Source organism: Apteryx mantelli, chromosome 2 (genome assembly GCF_036417845.1).
Source record: "Apteryx mantelli isolate bAptMan1 chromosome 2, bAptMan1.hap1, whole genome shotgun sequence".
Taxonomy (NCBI): Eukaryota; Metazoa; Chordata; class Aves; order Apterygiformes; family Apterygidae; genus Apteryx; species Apteryx mantelli.
The window spans coordinates 129,685,669-129,703,874 of record NC_089979.1 but is presented as its reverse complement, the minus strand read 5'-3'; the positions used below and the strand labels follow the sequence as shown (position 1 = coordinate 129,703,874).

Sequence of the window (18,206 nt, the reverse complement as noted above, 5' to 3'; positions counted from 1 at the left end):
CTGTTTTGTGGGCTTGTCCCAGCATGCAAGCTGCTAGCTGGACAGCTGTGGTGTAAATTTAGTACATATAAGAGTAAGGCACAAAATAAATTTGTCAAGATATATTTCATGAAATTACTGCTTCTATTCTGTAGCAACTCACAAAAGCCCTTTACATACAGTGCAACAAATTCAATTTTTTATATAGTCAATATTTTCAATATTTTTGTATAGTAAAAATTTCCATGCTACATCTTTGTAAGGCAATGATCCAACAGGTACTTCAGTGTAGACTTCAGCGTAGACACCCCTATATGTATTGGCATGTTGTATAACTTTACATTACTAGATCAGATACATTTGTGCTTGAAGAATAAAATATCTGAAGCTTTTTCACTGCCCTTTGATATACTCTCTTACTATTATAAGTTTCTTATCCTTGCCTTATTAGTTTCAAGTCACTAACTGTGTGGTCACAAAAATGCATTAAAATAAAGAGATACTATATTCCTCTTTTACTCTCCACAGCAATGGAGTTTCATGAAAACCTGCACAATATAGGAGCAAGAGAAGGCTTAAAAGAAAGAAAACTGCAAAAATCAGTAGAAAGTTTTACGTGGAATATTACAATTTTAAAGGTAATGTTTCTTCCTTTGGTTAGCTGTTGTATTTTTCCATCCATAACTGACATTCTAATGTTGTTACTGGTCATTTTTATGTGTCATAGTTCAAGTAGATTTCTTTACTCTTAAGATCATCATGAATTTAGTTTATATACCTTGAAAACATAGCAGACTGTCAATGTAAATTTTTCATCTTTTATATCATTGGGGGGTTTGTTTCATTTGGTTTTTGTCTCTGATGTTTTCTTCTTGCAACCTTTTGACTTTAACAGCATCCACTGTAATCTTGAGTATATGGCTAAAACAATGAATATTGATTTCTGTGAGGTTACTAGGGCTTGGAGGAAGCTATGCCACTGTTTAAACCCTGTTTTGTGATTTGAAAGGCAGTAAGACTATTAAGGTTAATGCAGAAATAGAAAAACAAAAGGAGGCTGTTGCTGTTGCAGTCAGTGATGAATAGTAATTAATGATACATACAAGATGTGTTAATACTCCAGACTCGAAGAATAGAGTATATTTGAGTGGAGATTCTCTCTGCATTTTGCCAAGCACACTTGCTTACCTTTTGATGCAACGTGAAGTGATAGAAAGTATAGAAGATACTATAGATAGAAGTATAGAAAAGCTTTCAGCTATAGACCCTCAGCAAACTAGAGTGCAGAACAGTTTTCATATCTGTCATTTATGGTCTTTCATCTCAGTAGAGTACCTCAACTTTTTTAAAATTAGCAAAACTGTCTCCCTTAATTTATTTCCTTGACACTATCCTTCTAGCCCAAATTTTTCAAGTTTTGTGTTTGCATCTACTAATGAGTTTTCTTCCAATCAATCAAGTATTCATCGCTATATTAAACTTTAAGATCTTTTTTAATTATAAAGATAACTTTTATTTTCTCTCACATTTTTTATTTTTTTATTTCTCTTAAGTATTGAAAATAAAATTGCCTGTCACCTCTGCTTACAGTGGCCCACTATAGAAAAGCATTAATATGCAGGTGTTCCTCCCACTTTTCATGCAACGTTCAACAGTTAAGCTCTTTGTTGTGCTATTTGGTGTTCCAGTTCTCCTTGTGTTAGGCTGCACAAGTCCAATGCAGAGGAGAATCAAAAAGAGGTTAAATTTGTTTCAGTGTGTACAGGTAATAAATTCTAAAAATTATTTTGCAAGTTCTGCTTAAAGATATAAGGACCAGATCATCACTTTTCCTCTACTAGAGCAGAATTTCCTGAAGACAATATACAGGATGAGTCAAGCACAATTCCTGTACTACTTAGGAGATAAAAGGGAGCAGAGTCAGTTCAGTGGATTTGGGCAAATATCAAGGAAATAAATTATTATCCCTTCTTTACTTTTCTTTCAAAGGTATCAGATATCAGTTTGGATAGTTGAATCTATTTGAATGCTGCCTGAAACAGCACTAACTTAGCTTTCATCTCTTCTTTCCATTCAGAGCATATGGGTTGGTGGAGGGGAGGGTTTGCAGTTGAGGAGCAACTGAAATGTGGAATAATGATTTCTGCATAAACTGTGAATCAGAGAACCACATGGTAGATCTGATAGCTTGGAGCACTGAAGAGCTTTTGTACGTATCCTTACAAATATTATGATTAAGAAGTTAGAAGGCCTTCTTTTTGAATAGATTATTGGGAAAATCTATTCAACATTGGCTTTGGAGGTTTTTTTTCTTTGTTTTTTTAACTTCCAGATTTACTTTCCACCCTTCTGCAGGAAGGTACAATTTGTTCCGTACTTAATATCTTACCAAAAAACCCCAGATACCTAGTCAGCCTGTTGTCCAAACTGTAACAGGAGGTGTTACTACAGCAAGTTCATGTGTTGTTACATCTTAAAAGTTCTTTACAAATATTAAATTTGACCTAGGCATTTATTAAGTATTGTTATTTGCATTTAGATGTACAGTAAGTGAGAGGCCATGTGATTTGCTCAAAGTAGCACACATTGAACATTTTCATTCCATGCTCTTAATTATAGGCTTTAACTGATTTCAGAAACTTGCAACTTCAATGCTAAGTAACTCTAGTGCACCTGCACCTAGTGTACTTTGGCATTTGATCTATGAAAGAAGCTTCAGAAATAAATCCAACTGTAAATGAAAAAAAATAAAAATAACAAACAGGTGAGGGAAGTACCTAAAGGCTTGAATAGAAAATCTGTGCCAGGTTATTATTTTTTCTCATAAATACAGATTACTGAATGTGAAAACAAAATTAAACTTCCTCAGAATAAGTTCAGGCATGTTTTTTTCTATTTAGAGAATATTTTGAATCCAGAAAAAAGGAATTAGCAAGGAATAGCTAAATTCATACATTTTACATGGAAATTTTGATGGTATTGTTGACTAGGTGTAAGAAACAGTTCTGTTCAGCCATCAAGTTACTGAGATATTGTAGATCCTAGTAACTACAAATGTAAAATTACTAATGTGTCATTCAGTTAATTGTCCTGGAAGTCCACAATATTGGTGACCATAGAGGACTCGTCAAGTGTTAATCCAACGCATCTTGAAAATGATATGAAATTATTGGATTTAAGATTTTGTTTTGGTTTTAAAGATATCTTAGGGATAATTGCAAAAGTGTATTTTGTTTATCATCTTTAGTAGCCCTTAGAATAGATACAAATGATTTATAGCAAGACAGACTTTATTATTCTGATGTTTTTATTTTGTTTTAATATTTTTTTAACTTTGGAATGCTAAATCTTATCTTCCATGGTTTTATAGAAATACTATATGGGAATGTTAGCTGTTTTTCCCTTCTCAGGAGGGAAATATCAGAGTTTTTTTCACATAACTTGTCTTGACTGACATAATTAAACAGAAAGAGTTTATCAGTTTCTAAGACACTACTATTCCTATTTGGAGGAAAAGACCTGCAGTCATAGTTTCAATCTATTATTATCTTTTTTCCACTTCCATTTTTCCAGTTCTCTAAAAAGTATATGAGGAATGGAAAGTAAAAGCCCATGTTCTTTTAGAGAAAAATTGAGCAGGACATAAAAAGCTATGAGGTCACCTTAAGAATTTCTTTTTTTCTGTTGTATTCCCTGTCTGTTTCATATTAACTTCCCTCTTGAATAGCGCAATAATAAAACCCTGTCTGTTCTGTGGCCCCAAATTTTGCTATTCAACAAGCAAGGCAACTGAGCAACAAACATGCTGAAGGGCCATGCTTAGATGGGTTTAACTTTTTATTCTTTTTGTAGTTAGGAATAATATTTTATGTGGTCTCTTGGCTGTGATTTAGGAATTGCTGTGTGACTCTGTGTGACATTACCAAATAATTCTGCATGAGCACCAGTCTCAGCTCCCTCACAGAGGAATCGTAGAATGCTCATGTGGTGTGACTGATGTATTTTCCAAAGCAATTAAGTTGCATTTCACCCTCAAGGTACACATTGTTTGTTTTTTTTTAATTGGGACATTTGGGCTACAGTTGATGCAATGGGAAGTTTGATAAAACAGCAAAACTGACAGTTTAATTCTAGAGGAACTGTTGTTAGAACATCTAATATTTATTAAAATATGTGTGTGTGTGTGTGTGTATTAGTATTCTGAAGGATTTTATCCTTCTTAATCTGTAGCCATATGGTAAAATTTATCATTAATATGTCTGAATCCAGCTGAAATCACTCTGTTCAATCTGTGTATATGTGTATGCATGTATTCCCATGCTTATTCACTCCATATACACACAAATATATATTTGTTTAACTTCAGAACATCACTTACAGTAAGTCTAGTATGTTTTGGTGAATTTTTTTGTCTATTTGGAAGACTTAGAGATGATACCCTGTTAGAATATTCCTCCTTTTCACGTAGCCAGTTTGCAAGATCATTTGCTAGTAATTTTTTTTTTTTAATTTTTACTCAGACTGATAGTACTCATATTTTCTAAATACAGATAATCACGTTTCTTGCCAGAAAGAGTACATAGCTAAAGAAATGAAGATCACTCTAAATACTGTTGAAGCAGACTCCTACAAACAGCTCCTGTAACAATTTATAGACTGGTCACAGACCTTTCTCGCACAGCAAAAGTTTGAAAAAACAGCTCAGAATATGCCTGTAGGAAGAGGAAAACCCTTTAAATTTGGTGCTGCTGTAACAAAAAGCTGTTCTAAACATAAGAGAGAGTTCGATAGAAGTACTTTGAATGTTCTGCTAAATGGTGCATTGTGTGTGTAGGAAGATGAGACTCCTAATTCAAGCATTTGTTAGGAGCATAATTTCAGCTGTGACTTGTTAGACTTGAAGACATATCATATTAGACAACAGGAATTACTTTCTACACTCTAGACATCCCAAACCATGCAGTTCATTGCATCTGTTATCTGTAGTGACAGTGGTCATGCATCTGCATTATCGTTATAAATGTATTTATAATTGGAACATTCAAGACACTTACAGGGATGCAGCTTCTTAAATATATTTTTCGAAAACTCGTGTAAATGTTATGGACCAAATCTACAAGTGGATTAAGGCAGCACTGCGTTACGTGCCTTCATAAAACCCCTGGTAGCTTCTGCTTACTCCTGTAGGTACTTAAAAGATCTCCCATATCCCAGTTTAATTTAAATATATAAATCTACTAGTGTCTTGATGTTGCCAGAGTGGATGGGATTTTGGTTCCTAATTAAACTGAGTTTTAGAAATGAAGAAGTTGAGTACTTTATGGCCTGATTCTGTAAATAGACTCAGAGCAAGTCAGCTGGGCATGGAGCACTGCAGTTGCCCCATTGTACCTAATAGCCCATTGTTTAGAGAAATGTTTCAAGAAAGGGATAATACTGGATTCTTACTTTTCCTGATATGAGCTTTGGGCTCCCAGGAACTGAGCAAAGGCCCAGTCATTAGTGACAGAGTTTCTTGGGAGTTTTGGAGGGACTTGCTCATGAAGTTATTTCAAAAGTCAACTGTACAGTTTTACTTCAACATTCACACTCTCCCTGGAGAACCTGTAACCAAAAATCAAGAGTGAGTACCTACCAGAAAAAAAGGTAGCTATGGTGAGACATTCTAGTTTGTTGCTATGTCAGATTGGCTCTGATATGGTATCTCGTTTCATAGACATGAGAACTGATAGGAACCATTTTGGTTTTGTTTTTAATTACCTTTCAGGATATAGAAATGCTGCCTCTTAGCTTAAAACTTCAAAGCAAAATGTGATTTTTCCATGTTGATTAAAAAAAAAAAACACTCAAAAAACAGAGTAATTGAAGCAGGTAATATAAGAACAGAAATGTATGAAGGATATTGAACTGGACTTCCACATTAATCCACATCCTTTTGGGGTTTTGCTTTTAGAAAGCTTATGAATGAGTATCAGTTTTGTTCTTTGATGTTCTTTATAGTCTTTGCCACATCTGCTTACAAAATATTTTGGTACATTTGGTTTATTTTGTGAAGGATATAAGCATCAATATGCAAAATAGGTATTAATGCAATATAGTACTCAGTTTTGTAACCTTTTCCGTTCATGAATTTTAAGTACTGTGAAATAAAGGTAGCAGAGATTGCAGTCTGCTGCCATGAGGACAGCGCTCTTGGTGCTGTTCAGTTGTGATATGCAAGGCCTGTATTGTTCCCATCCCCACATGTTCTTTGTCACAAACTGCCTGTTAACCACAAGGGGTGGGAGGGAATTCTACTTTTGTGACATGTTTTCCAGAGGGCGCTAGATTTGAAGAATTAAATTCATTTACATTTTGACTTACCTGAGAAGGTGAAAGGCTGACAAAACCAGCCCTACCATATAGCCAGAAATACTGTATGGGTTTGGTTTTGCAACTGCTCCAAATTCCAGGATTGAGTTGTCTCTGTGGGCCAGCTTACTTTTGGGCTAGCTGAGAGCTGCTTTGTTTCTTGGAATGTAATTTTTCTTGTACTTCTTTATGATCAATCTGCTTGGCTAGGATTTGAGCCATTGACAGGTTCATTGTATTGGCTTTACAATACAGACTTTCAGAGCAAGTAATGGCCATTTGGGGCTGGAAAGAAGGTGAAAGGCCTCTGAGAAGCCCATAGAGTTGAGAGATTCCTGTGTTCCAGTTTGTAGTCAACTGACTTTACTGTTAACTTTATTTTTGAATCAAACACCTACTGCTAAAATCACAATCCCACAAAGCTACTAAATGCATAGAATATGAAGAATTGCAACTAAATCTTGAGAGCCCTTGGACGAGGGACATCTGTTCTATAACTACCAGGAAGGTCTTTGAGTTCTTATGATTGTGGGTTTGGGGCAATCTTTTTCACATCTGGATCACTTTTTGATATTTTCCGCCTTTCAAATGCTTGGTATTACCATTTAACAGTGTTCACTATGTCTACAACTTGCTTTTTTAACGTGCATACTGAACTTCTTTTCTGACATAGGGCTTCATGATGGTACATCGACAGAGCTAGGAACTTTACATCATTTGCACAGACCTCTCTCACTTGAGCTAGTGCCGTATTTGATAGCCGTGATTGGCTCTCATTTTCTCTCTGGCTCAAGACACACCAGTGGATATTGTCAACACTGTTTCACAAATATTTTTCTGAGTTGAGAGGCATTCACAAATCAATTGCTTCATTCTAAGTTTTGGAGAAAAGAATCTAGTGGACACATAGTCATCTTTTTATTTCACCCCAATCTAAACTTGATCCCACTTGTCCAGCTTTCTCTCATCGGAACGCCTCTTATCTGTAATACTCCAGCTCCTTGTCCCAGACCTTCTCCTGTCTATCCAGTTCATTTTCCCTGTGTAGTCTTGTCCAAACACTCCCAGTTCTCTGCTGAAAATTCGGCCACTCTCACTAACCCCTGGCTTCCTCCATCCAGTATTCTTTTCCCATTTGGTCCCTAATTTTCTGTTTTGGCAGTTTTTCCTATTGCATTCTAGCTCTTAGTGTCCCCTTTTTCTCCTTCTCCAAAGATCCTTCCCAATGAGTCTTAATTTCAGTTTCCTCATCATCTTACCTGATTTCATTGCATTCTGCAGTCTTCTTTCTGTTGTGTTTTTTTTCTTCCTCTCTCACCAGCTCTTGGTCTCATCACCAAGTTGTCTCACTCTTTTTGAGTTGTTAGTCCTTCTACTTGCCTACTGTTTTCAGTCCTCTTCCCACATTGTGTTTTCTTGTCAGATCAATTTTCTTTCTGTATTCAAATCCCAATTATTCTTTGTCTTGTTCTTTCTCTTTCTTCTTTGACCTGTCTGGTCCAAATTCAGTGTTCCCTGACTCCTAGACTTCTAGCCAGGCCAGGCCCAGAGATTGCTTTTCCCTATCTTCTTTGCCCCTCCTTTTTCCCATCGCCTTCTTGTTCAGAGTCCCTCCTCCTTCCCTTCCTTCAGTCTGGCTTTCAGACTGCCTGCATTCATCCAGATGTCAGTGATAGACACAGGCTTCCAAGCTCTCAAATATAATGCCGAACTTGGAGAAGCCATACTGGGAAAACCCAACTTTTTCTTCTAATATGTGTTTATTATTGTGTGGGAGTGGAATATGCATTGTCTGTCCATGCTGGAGCTGTCAAGGGATGAAGAATGATTGAGAATGAAATCCTGAGTTATTTTTGTTTAAAACTCACAATTCTGATCCACAACTGTGGCTTCCTTAAGTCATTTGAATTGCAAGTGCCTATCCAAAGTGGGAGTGAAGGGAAGGATGGAAGAATGTTAAAAAAATTGCAACAGCATTTTCCTGTCTTTGTGCTGAGAACTGAATGAACCATATTTTTGAAGTTGAGGTTAAATAATAATATTAAACAGTAATAATAATAAAGTCTGACAGTAGCAAAAATCTTGCATAGGAAATTTCAGCTGGAGTGGTTGAAGTTTGGCAAGCATATAAGCAACTGAAAGATTTTTTTTTTTTTAATGGGATGTTTTAGGCAACCTTGTTAATAGACTGTTGCTACCAGTGCTGCCTATAACAAACAACTTGATTAAAGTTCCAAAACTGTATTCTACTAATCCATGTAAAATGGAACTTGAGTTAGAAACAGATGCACTCCAGATATGACTCATTTAGTCTGCTGGAGCATTTTAAATTAGCTTTTAGTTGTTTGTTAATTTGAAAAAAGTCTGTGATTTTAAAAAAAAAAGGAGCTCAGTTTTCTTTAAAAGGTGAAAAATATTATTGAAGCTTGTGCTACAATTGGCGAACTTCTAGTTTTTTTTCCCCCCATAGTCAGAAAAATCACTTAAACAATTGCAGTTTTGAATAGGGGTTGGTGGTTTGATTTCTTCAGAAAAAAAAATGTTTGTTTTCAAGTTGTGTGTCTCAAACAAGTAATTCTGCTCATTTCGTAAGATGGTATTTATATTCTGAGTTGCTAAAGAAGTGAGACTAAAGTATCACAGTGTGAGTGCACATGTGGTTTTGTCTGATTGATTGCCATTCTACCTCGCCTCTTTTATTTTTGAAATCAAAAGGTAAAGTTGGACTTCCACCTCATTTGGCAGAGGAAGAGAGACATCACAGCTGTTGTGTCTCTACAAGAGACATCTCTTCAAGGGAAATGTCTAAATTTTAGGAGCTAAAATTTACCTATGAAAGATGTGAATACCCCAATTACAGGAAAAAATGCAGTCAGTGTTCGTACCTTATTGGATTCCATAAGAACTGAGAGTCTCAAGGACTCAAAGCCCAGTACCCGGACTTTCTTGACTCTCCCCCTCCCCATCGGTTGGAAATGACAGTGTTTAAGATCTGCTATATTTGAAGCATCTTCTGCTTTTCTGTAAGCCACAAGGCAGTTTTCCTTTGGGAGTGCAGACACAGTACAATCACTTTTGCACTTGCAGCCTTTCTGCAAGTGTTTGTGAACTTTTCTATGTTAGCCAGTAAGACATGCATGCTCACCACGTGTTACAGGCTTGTTCATTCCCTGGGCCACTGCGTATGGCCAGGTAGGCAGTTAATGGCTGCAGTAAAGGTAGTCCTTAGACTGCTAATGAAAGTTGTTGCTGTTAGAGGGCTTTAATCAATAGGAAGAGATGGGATAGATAATAATGAAGTACAGAGCCAAATCACCTACTCTGGGACAGTATGGCTTTACTTAAAACTCAGTTGCTATGAAGAGTAAGACTGTAAGTGAAGAGGGATATTTCAGAACTGCAAATAATCCTGTGAAGTCTTTGTCATCACTACCCTTTGTACATGTTGCCTCCTGGCCTTTCTTTTCGTATTTCATGTTTTGACAATCATTGATTCTTTGCCATGCTACTATCGAATGAATCAAATTGCTAGGAAAAAAAACTTAAAGAACAAAAAAACCCCTCAAAACAGTTTAACTGCTCCCTTAAGTATAAAAATTAGCCTTCACAAATTTCTGCATGCATAAACATGTATAGTCACCATGGGTTAAAATTACAGCACAGATTACTTTGTTGAAAGCTATTACGTAGAAATGATTGCTTTTTTTTTTGTTTATTCAAACAGTTGGCTCCAGGCAAGCAAGGACTTTGGTTCCTATTAACTAAAAGTAATCCAGTTTTGATTTTTTTGAACAGGGCACCTGTACCGTTAGTCTGAAACAAGGAAAAGGGAGAAGACGAAAAAAAAAAGAGAATCCCGTTATGTTCTAACTGCATTTTTTTTCTTATAGGGACAAGCTGATCTTCTCAAATATGCTAAAAATGAAGCATTGGAGAACCTGAAACAAATCCATTATGCCACTCTTTCATGTGGACTCAATAAGCCAGGCACTGAAAATGCAGAAATCTCAAAGCCCCGTCGAAGCCTTGAGGTCATACCTGAAAAAGCAGGTGATGAAAATGGAGAATGAGAGAATGCTGTTCTCATTATTATGGAGTTTATAACTCTGTGACCAATTGTAGCTGCATAGGACATTTGCTTTGCACTTACTGTTGGAAAATATTTGGAATTTTTAAAGCACAACTGGAGAAGCTAATTACAATCATCTGTTGAAACTGTGAATGTATGTAGCAATTCTGCTTGGGAAGGCAATGATATTGTGTAACATGGAAATTACATTATTGGCCAAAACATAGTATATATGTAAAAGATACTGTAATTCAGTAACAGCGTGCTGAAAAGTTCATTGTAATGCCACAGGGAAATGAACATCTTGTTAATGATCTGTATCTAGAGGGAAATCAGTTCACAGAATTTGACAAAGTACCTTGATTTTCAAAGTAATTAGATGTGCAGTTCCTTTGTTTCTACGCACAATTCAGGAACTGTGCTAATGAGATGTATTATTTACACCTAACTTTTGAAAATCAGGTCCAAAAAGTAGAATCCACATGTTTAACCCCATATGGAATTCAGCCGCTCAGATATTTTGGTTTGAAGTGGTATTGATTTTGTTGTTGAGCCATAAATTAAAATGAGAATGTAATTAGACAGTGATCACTGACTTCAGTGCACTATAGGAGAGCCATTATGTAAAAGGAAAATGTGCAATCAGTCTGATAGCCTATGTCAGAAGAAGATACATACCTATTTTGCCTAAGATCTTCTGCAAATGTGTGTAGATAATGTGACCAAACTGCAAGCAAAATGTTGTAAATAGTTTTTCATTTTGTGAAGTGCTCACATTAAAAAAAGTTTTATGAGATTGTTCCCAGACAAGTAAAGCTTTTAACTAAATTTTAACTTTTTCATTTTTCAAGTATTTTCTTCTTTACAGAATAGGTGATATCTCAATAAGCAGGTTTGTCAAAAAAAATTGCTGTTCTGGTTCTGTTTGTTTTCGTTTTCTGACAACATTAGATAATGGTATCGTAGCTAATATGCTCGTTGTAAAAATGACTATACCAGCCTAGAGTGTTCTCTTACTGTTTCTGATTTAACAATAAAATGGACTATATCATTACACAAGCTAATAAATTTGAAGAAAAACAAACAAAATCATACAGAGATCAAAATGCAGTTTTTGTTCAGCTGTGGGAAAAAGAGGGAGATGCTGATGTCTGTTGAAAAGCATTGTTTTAATTACAGTTCTTCAAGACATGCATTCTACAATTATTTTTTTCTTTTACCAATTGGAGACCCTTTTTCTGCATTCAGATGGTGTATATAAAGTCCTGTAAAAGTCAACAGAACATCAATATACTTGTATTTAATTTGAATTGTTAGGGACTTAAATATCTTCTAGTCATTATAAAATTAAAGAAAAAAAGATGAAAACAATTTGCATGCTAAATGCCACATCTTGAACCTGCATTTTTAAATGTCAAACTGAATGGGTTCTAACTGCTTCTAAGCAGTTTAGAAGGTGCTAAGCGCTTTTAGTGTCCAATGACAGATCATACGGCTCAATATTATGATTCTGCCAGGAAAAACTTCTGCTGTGTGTCGTACAAAATTAAACATTTAGGCTGTGGTAAACACCTAAAACCATTGCTTTCTAAACAGTCCTACTCTACGTTGTCAGCTGGGAGTCTTCTGATTCCACATGAAGTTATGGGAAGCAACATTATATTGACTGTTACTAATCATACTCATAGCTAGTATTAAATTAGTCTTCCAGCGCCAAATGCATCCCTCACTTGTCTACAGGAAACTAATTGATGTTGCATCAAGATTTGGCTGGGCCATAAATATGCAAGGACAATTTCACTTTCCCAGAAAATCCCAAACCTTGGTAGCTGGAATTTTACCACCATCTTTTTGTCCAAATGGAAAGGTGTAGACTTTGAAAAAATTTCAGTACAATTAGCATTATACCTCAAATAGGCCTAAAAGCCAGTAAAGCTCTATTGGTAGTCCTGGCCTATCAGTGTTCATATGGCCTCTACAGAATGACATAATTTATATCACAAATGAAGCACTTCCATAGAGTCTGTTCCTTAAACCAGGTTATCAAAATTAATAGATTAGGCATTCTTATTTATATATTTCTATTTAGTACGTTACCTTCTTGAAAGAGATTGGGGTACATTGAAAGGATTTAGCACACATAAGGTAGTTTGGTGGGTTTTTTTCTTCACTTTAAGGCAAAAAATAGTGAAAAATGAGTAGCACATGAGTTGGGGTTGACAGATTTTGTATGTTCAACTCAACAGTATGTATAACTCTGCTTGCTCTCAGTCTGTTCTATTATGCTGAAAAGGAAATTAATACTTTTTTTGAGTAATATCCTTAGGTCATATCTGCTTTAAAAAAACAGTTAAAAATATATATATTTAACAAAGTGACTATTAAAATACTTTCGGATTCTAATGTAATGCTGATCTCTTAAAATGGAAATCACTTTCATGCATTATTCATACCTAGTCCAGATCTGTATGTACCATAAAGCCTTAAAATGAACTCAGTCAAGCAGATACTTTGAAAGATGATATGTAGCTAAAAACCCTTTAGGAAGTGTACCTATTGTATGTTAAAAGAATGCACTATAAACACGTGCAAGCAAAGTATCAGATTCTGTTGTTAACCCAGTAATGATAACTTCAAAACCAAATTTATTAGCGTATTCTTCTTAGTTGTACTTTCTTAAAGAGTTCTTTGCATCCACAGTGCCATTTGTTTTTATTGTTAGTCCATTTTTGATAGTGGGGTTTTTTTTGAGATTATATAGAAGAACAAACACCCAAGATCTGGTGAAATATTCCAAATAAAATTAATCACAGGCTGACTTTTCAGTTTTGTTTGCCTTCATTTTTCTAAAGTGTGCTGTAATAGACTTGAACTGTTTGCACAGTTTCGAACTTTGAAAAATGGAAACAAAATGCTGTTTATCACACTGCCTTTTCTGTTTTGGTTTGGCTACAGTAAGCAGTGAGTATGGGTATGTATGGGGACATTAAAGTCAACATCTTGCTCAATTTAAAAGAAAATACTACTTGAAATAGGAATAATCCACATACAGATTATTAATTGTGTAGAGATTATCACTGAGTTCTTTTTTGACCAGAAGATAAAACAGTGCCTGTTTGAAAAAGGAGCATCTCTCTATAAGCACCATCTTTGTTCCTACTGCCTAAACCCCTCCACCCCAGTCATGCTTGGTATGGTACATAGTGGCTGCTGGAGATTTAGTTACCATGCTGGCCACCCTCTGAACCTGCCGGGCCTCTGCAGAAGAAAACTCAGTCCTCTGGGGATTCCCCAAAGAACACTTCCCCAGGCAGATACTCTTCCTTTTGAGATTCATGCCATCCAAATAGCAAAAGTGTCCAAAGTAGAGCTCAGGGCTGAGTTCTACTGCTGAAGTCATGGCCCTTCTGATGTCAAAGATATCTACAGGATCAGGATTGAAGCACAATTACAAAATTTCCCATCTATCTATGGTCTTTACCCTCTGTTCACATTCCTATGTTGCTGCAGCAGTGAGCATTAGGTGGGTGCCCCACACAATCTCACAGTGTAGACATGGTGAAAGATGCTGTATGAGCAGACCTTTTTGCAGCTATTTCTTACAGCACATGAATATTTTTATAAAGCTCCATGGCTGGTTACCATGTTCATTTTTTCCTGTTTAGAAGTTTAAGCAGCAGAAAGAGATGATTCAGAGTTGCCAGTGTAAAAAATGGAAGTGAGTTCCAAGTTGACTAAAAATTATCTCTCTGGTCTACTAATCAGATGAACTAATCTATCCTCCAGTCTTGCAATTCAGAAATTTCCCTTCCGTTTGTATCATTTCCTACTTTTCTACTGCATGAATGTTACTTTATCAGTAATACTGATTTCTTCTTGCATTATACATTGTTTGCTGCACAAATCAAGGAAATTCCTCAAGGTCCTGTACACAATGTAATAGTCTATCATTAAGCCTTAGCCTAGCTAGTTTTAAACCTGTGTCAATTAAAGCTTCAAAATGAACATACAGAACAGTATTTGCAAAAAGGGCAGTAGTATAGCCACATTCATGGCACAAAATACACATACAATAACATGTGTCTCTGTGAAATCATCTTGGCCACCATATAGCTAATCGTGCTTTGAGAGCTGCTGTTGGGGGTTGACCTGTAGGCCATGGGCTTTTATCACCTAGAGCAAAACTCTGTAACTGATAAAGACACCAGTGTGCTTCTTTTGATTTGATTGGGTATAGGACTTTACCACTTTTCTCTATGTTATTCACACCCTCTCACACTGACCAAGTATGTTTTCTAAATGATTAGACTTAATCTTTTAATTAAACTTAATAATTTTGTTTAAAAATTAATAAATTTGTAAGTATCCTGTGACAGCATCTAGTCTTTTGAAATCCTATAAATGATAGGAAAAAAAAAACCCTCTGCAATTCTTACAAATACCCAATTATTTTTTCCTCTCAGTATTTTGAGAGCAGCTGTGGGACAGTTCAGCTTTTGATAATTTTCAAAACTAACCCACTTAGTTCTCTTTATTCATTACAACTTGTTTATTCGCAATAAGAAAACTCTTGAGGTTTTCTGGTTATTTCTGTTTCTGGACACTGTTAAACTTCTCTTTCTGACTCATCACCTCTGTTCTCTGGGTGGCTGTGGAAAGGCAGGGTAGCAAAAAGCAGCAAAGCAGAGAGATTAGAAATGGGACTTGAGTAAAGAGCAACAAGAAGCCCTCACCGACACAGGGGAGCATCCACTGTAGCAGGCGGAGTTGGAAAAGCAGTTAAGGACCTTTGAGGCAGCAGTGGTGAGCAGGGGGTAGGCAAAAGTGGATGCTGTACAAAAAAGTAGAGAATTGTAGCCCAGGATTACAGACAAGCCCTTGGCCTGGTCCCGGTGCCATCCTGTAGGATCTCTAATGCTTCCCCAGTGGCACTAGAAACCTTACTGGTACCTTCTGGCAAAAGTGTAACATTTCTTCCCCTGACAATATTATCTGGTGTGGCAAAGAGGGCAGCAATCCTGGGAGCCTGGCCCGGTGCTAATTATGAACTCTTTATGTTAGCTTTCCTTGCACAACTACATATCCTACTCTGACATACATGCTTGTGCCTCTTCAGCTCCCTAGCACGTAGAAGTTGAGAGGAAAGCGGGGAGAGTGATGTACGTGTGTTATAAGGAAAGGAGTGTTTAAGAGGTGGTGTGGGAGGGTACTATGAAAGGAGGCAGTTTGAGCTGGAGTGGGAGAAATGCAACCAAATAAAGATTCAGCTGTCATAAAACCACTCATGTTTTGTCAAGAGCCATCCTGCCTCAGGAAGCCATCTGCAGTCCACAGAAGAGCTTTCTGAGCGAGCTTCTATGTTGCACTGGTTATCTGTTTTTCACGGAGATAAATATGGAGAAGCAGAGGGCCTTCTCCACTGGGTTCTGAGGCACCTTCACAACAGCATTAACTGTGAGTTAGGAGCCACTTGGGGAGAAGGAAAACAGCATGGCCAGGAAATAGAGCCTGGGAGCTCAAAGGCCTGCATTGTGTTCTCTGTCCCTTGGTTTCCTCCATCGACAGTCTGGAGGAAATGATACCTAGTACATGTTGAAGTAACAGAAGAAACATACCGTGTAACTGAGGAAGAAAGGACTACCCTCACACTAGCCTCCTAGAAATGAAATAAACTGACATATAAATAGGATGTCTTTAGAAGGCAGCATTTTTTTGTCTTTGAATATCATGTGCATTAGGTTTCACTAGAGATTGTTTTACAAAGTACATTGATGTCTAAATAGTTTTTCAGTGGCATGTATTCAGCAGTTGTGCTCAAATGTGCTACTCATTAGTGAAGAGAGTTTTGAAATATAAAGCATGTCAATTAATTACAATCTAAGCATACATGTTTGGGATCCCAAACAGAGATCAGGGAGCTAAATTTTTTTACTGTCTGGTGAGAGAGTAAAAGAAGACTTCACTATAGTCTTATAATACAGGTTTTATGCTGTGGCTCACAGCAGAACCACTTCTTTCACTTTAGACATTTTTTTTATTGATGAAAAAAATCTTAGAAAGAGCCATAGGATTCAGTGCTAGATCTCAATCTCTGCCCCTAATTCCAGAGTTGGTGATGCCTGTGATTTTGATATGTACCTAAACAATAATGATTAAATTTCTCAACTATGAAGATGCAACAAAATCTTCAAGTCTTTTTATTTACATAACATGTGCCAGTCCTGATACTTGGGCCTGAGAAATAAAGACAAAATTTCTCTGGATGGAGAAATAAGGATCACCTCTTACAGCAGAACTGTGCCATGGATAGGAATCTTTAACTGTCCAGGGAGCTTCCAGAAGAATAACGGCTGTCCCATCGTTTCAACAAGCATCATGTCTGTGACAGGCAGCATTTAGCAAGCATGGACCAGCAATAACATTTCCTGAAGATCCTACTGAGTGTGGAGTGTTTTGTGCTTACATTTATTTGCACACGATTTTAAAGAACCTTCTACTTTACTCTTGTTTTCATTCCTGTGCTGTTTCATTCTTTCTAATAGTAAGAGTAGTATAATTATGACATGAATGAAAACTGGCAAGCTCTAGCAGCGCTTGTGTGAAGCAGACAGGATCAAAAATTGGAATGGAGAAAGCAAATTTCCCATTCTTTTCTGATCCTTGATCCACGACCAGTACTCAGAAAGTTTATTAGCTTTAAGAGAATTGTAGTGATTTGCTGTCTGAACATTTATCTAGTACACTTTCCAATTTGATTTTAACAGCTATTAGCTCACAAAGAATAAGAGCCCAACTACATGAAAAACACTAACGACTTTAACATTGTGACGACATCAAGTTTTGGTGTGAAAGCTGGTTAGTCAAACAGGACCATAGCTTACCCTTGTGCCAGGCCACCCTAAGGTCAGTGTATCTGAGGAGACCTGCTACCTCAGAAAGTGGAGGTTGCAATGGTTACAAGTTTGAGACAGAACTGGGTAAAAGGGGCTGGATATATTCAGTCCCAGAGGAGTGATCAGGTACTAAGTTCAACTCCCTCCCCCATGTCACAGGTTAGACTTCTCAGACGTGACAGTTTGAGATTAAGGCTGTGTTTTGTATTAGAGATAATTCTTTGTAAGTGCTGATGCACCGCAGGCGATGCAGCACTCTGACAGCATCTCCCCAGATGAATTCTGGCAAATGAAAAATGGTATTTTCTACCCACATAAAATCCCTGCCACGGCTCAAAGCCCAGAGGAAAACTACTAACAACTGCAAGAATAGCGTTCAAATGTGAAGGGAGTATTTGAAGCTAATCAGCAGTATAATGACATGCTTTGCCTACGAAAGGCGCATTCCAAAAGGTGTTAGGATCCGAGAAGGAGTAGGACCCTGAAAAGGTAACGTGTGCCAATACACGGTGGAGACCTCACAGAGCAAGCTGGAGAACTATGTGCTCTAGCATCTATTCTCACTGCTTTCATAATCCACATGGAAAAGATATCCTCAGTCCAATTTCCAAGTAGTACTGTATTTTTCACATATTTATTTTCTTATACAGATTCAAACTAGAAAGCCAGTTAATAAATAACACAGTCATGAGTAATGTTGGAATTGCAGCTTTTGCAAAATACCTAAGTATATAACACTACACTTGACGTCAATGAGATTTCCCCAAGTGCTGAACCTCTCTGAAAATCAGACCATAACACTTAAAATTCTGTCTATAGACTTTTCATTAGAAGAACCAGATTAAATTATTTTAACTGTGCTGGAAGGAATAGCATATAAAACGATGTAAGAATGGCTGTATTTGATATTCAAA

General features: G+C 36.7%; 1 protein-coding gene across 1 annotated transcript in view; it reads left to right on the top strand.

Moving 5' to 3' along the window:
• Positions 1-11,626, top strand: part of PLCL2 (phospholipase C like 2) — a 115,052-nt gene extending 103,426 nt beyond the window's left edge. Inside the window, exons 6-7 of the mRNA XM_067291523.1 lie at positions 508-617; positions 10,221-11,626. Of these exons, the coding sequence (XP_067147624.1) occupies positions 508-617; positions 10,221-10,400 (290 nt within the window). The 3' untranslated portion in view covers positions 10,401-11,626. The remainder of the gene's footprint in view (positions 1-507; positions 618-10,220) is intronic.
• The last annotated feature ends 6,580 nt before the right edge of the window (positions 11,627-18,206 follow it).